Source organism: Aplysia californica, unplaced genomic scaffold (assembly GCF_000002075.1).
Source record: "Aplysia californica isolate F4 #8 unplaced genomic scaffold, AplCal3.0 scaffold00512, whole genome shotgun sequence".
In the NCBI taxonomy this organism is placed as follows: Eukaryota; Metazoa; Mollusca; class Gastropoda; order Aplysiida; family Aplysiidae; genus Aplysia; species Aplysia californica.
Genome location: NW_004797782.1, coordinates 203,599 through 213,598, shown reverse-complemented (window position 1 = coordinate 213,598; position 10,000 = coordinate 203,599). Strand labels below are relative to the sequence as shown.

At 39.5% G+C, this 10,000-nt stretch overlaps 1 protein-coding gene across 4 annotated transcripts in view; it reads right to left on the bottom strand.

The window, feature by feature from the left end:
- The window catches only part of LOC101847522 (probable signal peptidase complex subunit 2), a 48,537-nt gene that overhangs the window by 25,658 nt on the left and 12,879 nt on the right, over window positions 1-10,000 (bottom strand). Inside the window, exon 1 of one of the 4 annotated variants that reach the window (XM_035971812.1) lies at window positions 5,151-5,399. The exons of 1 other annotated variant lie outside the window; for it this stretch is intronic. Coding sequence is in view for 1 of the 3 variants with exons in the window: in XM_035971810.1 (XP_035827703.1) it covers window positions 4,909-4,944 (36 nt within the window). In the remaining 2 variants the exon portion in view is untranslated. Of the gene's footprint in view, window positions 1-4,116; window positions 4,627-4,908; window positions 5,122-5,150; window positions 5,400-10,000 lie in introns of those variants that run through there. 2 more of the 4 variants (XM_035971810.1, XM_035971811.1) reach the window with 2 other exon arrangements.

The following is a 10,000-nucleotide window of genomic DNA, read 5'->3' as shown; positions in this document are numbered from 1 at the left end:
CGACTTTGAAATATTTTGCGGCTCTGAAATTTCGCGAATTTTTATGCGCCTGTCTGTTTAAATGAGTTCGCTGCATGACTCTTGTTGTCCTCAGTCTTGGCAGAAAAACAAGGTCTTGGGTGAACTTTGTCATTGACATCCGTATGCCCGGCTCTGAACTTACTACACCACTCATATACCTGTGACTTTGCTATTACTTTCTCCCCGTAAACTGACTTTATTTCAGTGTGTATTTTTATAGGTTTGAGACATTTTGCGGTCAGAAACCGAATGACAGACCTCACTTCTACCCTTGACCAATTTTCCAAGGGGTAGCCATCTTTGGAGAACTGCTGTGTTCGTTTGGTTTGTTCGATGCTCATGGTGGTCAATCGGGAAATTTCTAAATGATTGTTTTACAAGTGTGCGCTTACAAAATGTGAAAATATTGAATAGTTTTCAAATTACAGCCAAATTCCGATTTTCTGTGGGACAGCCCTTGTAGTAAGAAGTTTTGTTAGCACCTTCCATAGTTTAAGACTAAGATGATGATATAAACAAACTAGTGAAAGGCGAATTAGAATAGCAGTAACACTCTAATGGCTGTAGTTATTCGCACAGGGTGTGTGAATACTATGGAATTGTAATCGCACAGGGTGTGCGAATATTATGAAATTTTATTCGCACAGGGTGTGTGAACCATAGATGTACGTGGTAACTATCGCGTGAATACTGTGTTAATACTATGAAATTTTATTCGCACAGGGTGTGTGAATCATAGATGTACGCGGTAACTATCGCGTGAATACTGCATGGCTGTTAAAATGCGACTGAAAGTGGTACTTTACTTGGTGGCCGAGCCCCAGTCTGACCTCGCGGGTGAAGGTAATAAATCAGTGTCAGTCGGCCACTCCCGTGCTTAACAACCGTGACGATAGCGATGCCCGCCGCTGTGCCTGTGTAACTCGGTTCTGGTAATTTTCGTATCACTTTCCCTCGTTATTTCTCCTGATCTGATAAACCTAGAAGCCTGTTTATCATCTCATATTAAAGATCATCTTAAGACTAACAAGACGATCCCTCTTTGAATGACTTTCGCTCCGGAAATCTCACTGGTGTTATAGCAGTTACGCATTTTGCAGTACAAGTGTTTTGTTCATCTAATGTTGCATTTTAAATTACATTCCATTTTGGAGTTTATTATCTCAGAAGCCAAACTCAGATTTTTCACTCAGATTTCTCTGCTTCACTTGAAACAGCAATATTTGAACCGTGTGAGCAAATGTTATTTGTGGGAAGCGAATGTGTGATTTTATACGATTTTTAAAAAAAGGGTACCCCCTACCCTGTGATTCACTCGCATGTGATCTTTCATTTTTCTTCTTAAATAACTCGTTATTTTTCCAACACTTCTCATCGCTTTTTTGGAATATTTTAGCCCATTTAAGAAATGGAGAAACCTACAGAGGATTCGCTTTTTCAAAAGCTGCACGAACGTTTCAGAACTTGTGGTGGCAGAACACTGGCAGTCAAGCAGAAGGCACAGAAAAGACGACCCCTGCAGTGTTCTAAATTTGCGTCGGACACTCTGTTTGCCTTAGGTGTTAGCATTACAATGGACTCACAGACAGCACATTAAAAAACCATCTGTAAAGCTTGCGTGGACAAGATAAGACATATGGAGTTGTGGGGAGGAACTAAATGGGGAGGTTAGACATTTAGAAGGTTGCGATGTACTTTCTCACTCTGAACAGGAGAAAATTAACTTTCAAAAACAACAGACGGAGAAAGAAGACAGGTTGTCGGAGTTAGAGCACGAACCCCCTAACCCTAGGACTGGCCCTATCTGTTCCCATTTAGACAGCACACTTGACTCGCACAACATCACACCGCAGGCATATCACGGCCGCTCTTTCATTGGCAATCACTGCCACAAATACATCATGAGTCGCGTTTATAAAGACCTCACTGCATTTATTGTAAAAGAAACAGTAGAAAACACCCACAACCAAAACATAATTGACACCGCTTACACTCTCATAGAAAAATTCAATCATTTAAACAACGCGTTTCGGGACGTTCACATTCACATCTCACACGGCCAACCAGTGTCAAAAGACGGACTACCACACTTTGACAACATGCATCAAAACGTACATGTCATTCTACAGGAGACACTTTAGTGAAAAGGTACTTCCCAAACACCACATTCTCGAAAACCATTGCATCCCGTGGATACAAGCATATGGGTTTGGTTTGGCTTTACATGGGAAACAGGGTGGTGTACTTATCCATGCTTCTGTAGCAAAGCTGGAGAGAAGAGGAGCTGGGATACGTAATATCGAACAACAGCTGAAAGTTGTCATGCAATCTTAACCCGTCATGTCAAATCCAAAACTAATATCCAACGTGCCTCCGACAAAGAAAAAAAGGTGATACTGCAATCAACTCTTCACTACTCCAAAACAATGGACTTCGCTCAAAAACAGCAAAGTGAGTTTTGATATTTGACCATTTCTGGTGTATTTTAATTTGAAATTGAAGGGTTGATTAAATTTTGTTTGATTGGAATTTAGATTTAAAAATATTCATGCCAAAGGGCAATGGTAAAATATGAGCCATTTTTGGAGCGCTATATACATTTATCGTTATTTCATACAGTAAGTACAGAAGTTCCCCCTTGTTCCAAACAGGCAAAATAAAATGACGATAAAATCACCGATCGGCGTATTTTGCGAGTTTAATTGTCCTAAAAATGAAAGGAACAATGCTGTTAGCGGGACACGGGGAATTCCCCTGGCCACGAGTTCATGACCCGGTGACCGGGGTCAGATTACAAGGTGCGGCGCGCTGGCTGCCTGCGAACTAAAGTACCGCTTTCTAACAGCCGTGACTGTGTTAATACTATGAAATTTTATTCGCACGAGGTGTGTGAAAGTGAAAGAATACTGTGTGAATACTATACTATGAAATGTTATTCACACAGGTTGTGTGAATGCCATGAAATTATACTCGCATAGAGGGAGTGAATACTACAAAATTTTTATAGGCACAGGGCGTTTCAAAAGAAATTAGTTGGGCCTAGCATTTCCTCATTTTTTCCCCCTCATCGCATAGGGACAAAGATCATGCATAACAAGATAGTTCACTCCTCTCTTTGTGCCAATTAAAAGAGTCCTCAAAATATGGAGGAAAAAGTGTGGACTTTGCAAAACAATAAAAATGAAATTGGAAATTAACAGACTGTGCTTATCCTATTCTTTTTCTGGAGAAGCAAAAGAGAGCTTCAAAATAAAGACTCCAGCGCCATTTGAAGCAATGTACGGACTTCTGCGAACACTTTTCGGGCTGAGTGAACAATCTTGTATGTGCTATCTTTGGTAGGGATAGCTTATAGATCTAATTGTAATTGTGCAATGCAACAGGAAAAGAATTGAAGATTAGCAGACCACCTGCCAGGAATACTTTTTTTGGCACTATAAACTGTTGCAAACTAGGCCTAGATGGTAGATAGAATCTAGATTTCTGTGGTCTAATTCGCTGCGATAACCTCGCAAGCCGCTAAAAAGCATGAGAAATGAGTGGACAAACTGAGTTTAGCCTAGTGAGTGTTGGAGAATAAGGGTGCACGGGGGGTATAAATAAATAGTTGCGAAAGTAGAACCGGCCTTCCGAGCCGCGATTTAAATTTAGGCTGAGCAGGCATCGACGCTAATGGTGGGTCGATGCAGTGGACGGAGCTCCGGATCTGTAAGACCCACACACATCGTTCCCTGTTCGAAACTGAGTATTGAAAACAATGTAGATAGACTAAAGAGTAGAATCTAGGATTAGATATAGCATTTATTATCTCATTACAAGCTATTTTGGCTTCCATTTGACGTGTGGCATGGAGCCAGGCAGGATCGTGATCATTAAGACCTTAGGCTAAGCTAGACCTAGAATCTAGGCCTGGATTTAGATCTAGTTGAGGTAGTCCAGATTTAGGGGTTTTGTGGTGATGGCTAGCAGGTCAAAAATGGTGATGTGCTCAAACCGTTTGTTGGGGAGGGGGACGCTGAGGCTTGGTAGCAGAAGGTGGAATTAGTGGCTAAACTGACTCACATTGAAGACGTGGCCAGTTTTATCCCATTTTACCTGGAGGGGGGAGCTCTAGCTGTGTATCTAGAGATGACCGAAGAAGAGAAGGGAAGCGTAAAGCTCATCAAGAAGAACTTGAAGGAAGCATTTTGCGAGAACCAATTCGTTGGTTTCACAAAACGACGTGAGACGAGGTGGACCGTGGAACCGGTGGACGTACACCAATGAGTAGCGGAGGGTAGGCAGGACTTGTGGGTTCTCAGGAGAGGGGCTGGTGAAATTGGCTTTTGTCACCGGCTTTCCAGACAACATAGCCTTGGAACTGCAACAGGTGGTAGGGGTGGAGTCGATGAGAGTAGCAGACAGATGCGGATAACTTGAGAACCACAGATGTACACCATTGGCCGATATTTATAGTAACAGCCAACTTGTTTGGCGTCATTGAGGGATTCCCACTTTATTGTCGTTCACGGCGGCAACACGACCGCAAAGCACTATTTGCAGTATTCTTAAACCCTGTAGCTTACAGTGGCGTGGTAGCGGAGTGGTTAGTGCGCTTGTCTCCAAAGCAGAAAGTCCAGGTTTGAGCCTCGGTTCAGCTACAGATTCTTTTTTCGCCCCCTCCTGCCCATCCGTCTTGTAATGGGTACCTGACTTCGAGTTGGGGAAGTCAGAGCTTCCAGCAGCTGATGTCATTTTTCAAGGATTTTCGGGTCCAGGGCAGCTGGTTGGAGGGGGACGCCGTCCCCCTTACGTTTGAGACTTTTTGGTTTCAGGGCATCCTATGTGGGTCATTTCTGGCTATTCAAGCCTAAATTTAACAAGAAAATAAGAGAGAGAAAAATATACCTTGCATACACAATTTTCTGTTGTGTTAATCCACATAAATTCAAAGCCATGCTTTCTTCCTTGTACTGATACTGTACATCCACAACAGAAATATAACAGCTAGATCTATAAAACTTGGCAGTTACTGTTCAACTTTTTTTCTGCATGTGTTGGTTTGTACCATATAATGTGTAGAATCCTTTTATAATAGTAGGCCTATAATAACAGCTAGAATCTAGATCTAGATCTAAATAGCTTGAAACCTTATATTCAACTTAAATCCACCACAATGTAGGCTGATGAATAAACAAGTCTGATGAAAAAATCAAGCTCTCTTCAGAGTTTTCTTTTTGTGGCAGGCCCAAGATCTATTGAACCACAATCGTCTTCCTCTTGTTTACAGTGCTGGTGCTCGCTCTGCTTGATATAGAAAGTGAAAGTAAAAGACACTGTCTACACTTTCAAATAAAAGAGCACTTCCGTTATGGGTTTGTTATTGTCACAGAATTCTATACTTATAGAAGCGGAACTCCCTCTTCGCGATCGCCGATTCGCTGTGAGGAATTGAAACTAAAACATGGCGGCCGGTTGAGGGCACCCTTGGCTGCGCCGCACAGCGAGGCTTCGCGTTGCTATGCACGCTGATGCTAGTTGTAGGGCTTGGAAGACACCTTACGTCAGTATTTTAAAACTTTCTTCGAAGAGGAAATATAGAGAAATAGTCTTGTACATTTTTATTGCCTACAATATGTCATATTTGGCAATGTTACAATGTTTTTGTATTTGTATTGTTGGTTTTTTTTTTTTTAATGATGGGATGGGATCTAGATCTAGTCTAGATCTAGATCTCTAGGTATCTAGATCTATTAAAGATCTTCACAATCACAATACACTTGATAATAACACTAATTATGAACATTAATTCTGTTGGCAATATATCTAGATATAGATCTAGTCTTGATTAGTACTAGTAGATCTACGATAAGGGGACGCTGACAGCAACATGCTCACTACAATAATATTGTCATTAAACTTAAGGCCATCCAAAGCAAGCAAAAAAGAACAATATAAGCCTTTTCTCCAATTTACTAGAAAGAGATAAATAAATTGAGCTTATATTGAAGAAAGGTATTATTTCTCACTTTAAAATTTCATCTCTGTGTTTGCATCAGTAGTGTGTACACATACAACAACATTAACATTAACATGCTTTGTTTAAAGCACGCGCGAGTCTAACAAATACAAGAGATTGGAGAATGTGTCGGTTGCACATAAAATACATTATAGGCCTATTGTACATGCTGCCAAAAACACAAAAATGCAGAAAAGGCCTCAAAATATTGGTTTACACTAACACATAAAAGCCAATAATGCAAAACAAAGTAAACAAGAGTGAAACTGGCATATGTTTCCTGAATATATGTTCAAAGTCATTTTCTGTGTGTTGAGAGTGTGATTTCTAATGCATGAATGATAGGCTCATTTAGATGTGATAATGAAGAAACTTGTGTCTACAGTCACAATAGAAAGAGTTCCATGGCGAGTGATCACTGGTCAAGGATTTCAGAGCTGTGTGCATTTTGAGAAAAATGTATCCCCATACCCTGGATCACATGTCGAGGGGATGGGCTTGTCCCCCTGTAATCCCCGCACACAGTAAACAAACACATATTTTTGAACACGAATAAGAAAAAATAAGTGGTCTCTTGTTACGGATCAAATTGAAGTCCTGTTTCAATTCGATTAATTGATAAAAGTGCGTATCGCAATGCGTTGGTCACCCCCTGCCCTATAGGACTATGCTATTTAATAAATACATTTGTCAGACCTGGAATCTTTAATGCCCGCACACAGTAAACAAACACACATTTTTGAACACATATATATAAGAAAAAATAAGTGTTGTCTTGTTACGGATCAAATCGAAGTCCTGTTACAATTCAATTAATTGATAAAAGCGTGTATCGCAAGGCATCGGCTAACCCAGCACTATTACGCTATTTTATAAATACATTCGTCAGATCTGGAATCTTTAATCTTTAATTTTTAATCCCCGCACACAGTAAACAAACACACATTTTTGAACACGTATATATATAAGAAAAAATAAGTGTTGTCTTGTTACGGATCAAATCGAAGTCCTGTTACAATTCAATTAATTGATAAAAGCGTGTATCGCAAGGCATCGGCTAACCCAGCACTATTACGCTATTTTATAAATACATTCGTCAGATCTGGAATCTTTAATCTTTAATTTTTAATCCCCGCACACAGTAAACAAACACACATTTTTGAACATCTATATACAAGAAAAAATAAGTGTTGTCTTGTTACGGATCAAATCGAAGTCCTGTTACAATTCAATTAATTGATAAAAGCGTGTATCGCAAGGCATCGGCTAACCCAGCACTATTACGCTATTTTATAAATACATTCGTCAGATCTGGAATCTTTAATCTTTAATTTTTAATCCCCGCACACAGTAAACAAACACACATTCATGAACACGTATAAAAAAAAAAGTGGTCTCCTGTTACGGATCAAATTGAAGTCTAGTTACAATTCAATAATTGATAATAGCGCGCATTGCAATGCATTTGCTAACTCAGCATTATACGCTATTTAATAATACATTCGTCAGATTTGGAATCTTAAATTATAATCATAATTATATGAGCCCACGCGTGGGAAGTGAAAGGAATTGAAAATGCTTTCAAAAACAATTATGAAAGTAACATATAATTAAAGTAGGACTACATGTGCTTATAAAGGCCCAAAAAGGTGTATGGATGTGGAAATTAATGTTTCGGATGAAAATAATACGCTATCTCTACTACTGTAGCATGCGGTCAAAAATTTGATGCGCAACTTATTATCAAATATCTAGGCTACTGAACTATCAAACACCTAGGTCTAGATTCTCCTACTTTTACATAATGACTTAGATCTATATCAATTCGTCTTAACCGATGAGTATTTTTTTTCAAACATTTGCACATATCTATAAGTTCTATATTATTGTAGAAATTTCTTTAAAGAAAATTCTTTAATACATACAAGCCCAATAAAAAAAATAAAATCCCAGTCAATGGTTTCTACAGATTTTTAAAAAGTTTATAGCTGGAGCTAAATCTCTTTTAAAAGCAAGTCCGTCCTTTTTTCTACTTCTGCTGGCGACATAAAGTTAATTATTGAACGCACTTTTTGAGAACATTAATTAGATGTAGTGAAAAAATATGTTCAGTGTAAAACAAATTTCTTGTAACAAGTTTTGCTACTAAAAAATTACGTAGGCCATATGCGTGGGCAAAATGTGTGTGGGAAGCTAGAAGTGCTGTGAACAATCCCATCCGTGTTACGATTTTTTTCACAGCTCTGTAGATCTTATATTTATAAACTCTCTATGTCTGCTGTTTCTGTTGTTGCACCCAAAAACACAACAATTTAAAACCTTAATTCTAATCTCTAGTTGCACAGTGAATTCTGTAACTCAAAATTACAAACTGGACAGTAAATGTTCCACTTTTCACTCGTTTGTAAAAGCCGCTATTGCTTTAAAAGCTATATGGTTACTTCCGAAAATGATAAATCGTGCCCTCAAGACGCCATTGTTTTCGGTCTTCAATTCCTCACAGGTCACGTGGTACAGTTCCCGTTCTATAAGTGTAGCATTCTGTGGTTATTGTTGACTATTAGTAAATACGGAATTTTTTTTTCTCGCATTTAAAAATATATTTTTAAAAATATTATTTTATTTTTTGGCACGAATTTTCATGAAAATTTTTCCATTGCCGGAATTCAGCTAATTTGCGGAAATCTGCAAAATTGCGGAAGACTGGAAACTCTGGGAAGTAATACGGGGTGCCCACTACGGCCGGATCGGGCAGATAGTTTTTGAGGCGATCAAGTTGGGCGATCGGCTGATCCCATCCGTAGTGGGCACCCCGTATAAAGGACTAATTCACACCAAAAAAATTTTTTTCTAAAAAAATATATAAGATAACTGAAAAAGCATGTGATATCACGACTTTGATGGATTTTTAAAAAATACAAAAAAATGTTCTAGGCACTCAGAATTTTAAAAAAGGAGGAACTTTCTGGGTGATCGCCACAGAAGCCCATTTTCGTGAAACACCCACTATTATTATACTGTTGAACCCAAAGAGATTAAAAGTAATGGAGGATGCTCTGTGGGCGGCACTGCACACCTGATAGGAGCCCTCTCTCTTGGCGGAACTGTGGTCTGCCTGCGCTGAGCGAATGCCCGACTTGCGCACTGAAATCTAGATAAGAAAGAAGGTTTTATTCCGAGGTCCTTGAGATTAGGTAAGTCAGTTAGTAAAAATGCCTTGCACCTGTGTTGTATTTAAGTGTAAGAACCGATATGATGCTGCAGTGGACCGAAGTTTTCACAGTTAAGTTCCTTAAAAAAAATTTGAATGAAAGTGCTTTTATGCCCCCAGCAACACAATTTAGATCATTAACATTCATAAGAGGCTGGCTCCGGCACTACCTGCCAAGGCCAACCCAGGTTGAGAGGGATACAATACCCCAGCAGAAAGACCGAGATACTCAATTTTAAAAAAAGTATTGCGTGCATTCCCCCACCCCGCCCACCCCCACAACGTGGCCCAGCCCGGTAAGATTCTATAAAAAGAAACGCCACAGTTCGAGATTTAGCTCACACTCGGCGGCCATATATATTTGATCCCCACTGCGGCGTACTGCTCGTGGCGCCACGAAGAGAGAGAGGAGGCTCCATTAGTTCTAAACTCCTTGGTTGAACCCTAGAATGCTGAAATAAAAACCATCAAGTTATCAAAGGGTATGGGAGATAATTTCTAGTAAGAATCACGTACCAATTATTTACAATCTTGATTACGTAAAGAAAGTGGTGGTGCCTGGGGTCTTGTGCGACTTATTTATATTTTCCCTTCATCATATTTGCCTGTATATATATATGGGAGTGCTTATTTAGGCCACATATGGCCTAAATAAGGTAAGGGAGGAGGATTTAGCTTATTTAGGCCACAGTGGACTGTGGCCTAAATAAGGTAAGGGAGGGGGGATTTAGCTTATTTAGGCCACACATGCTCAAACTACCCTTTTCAGG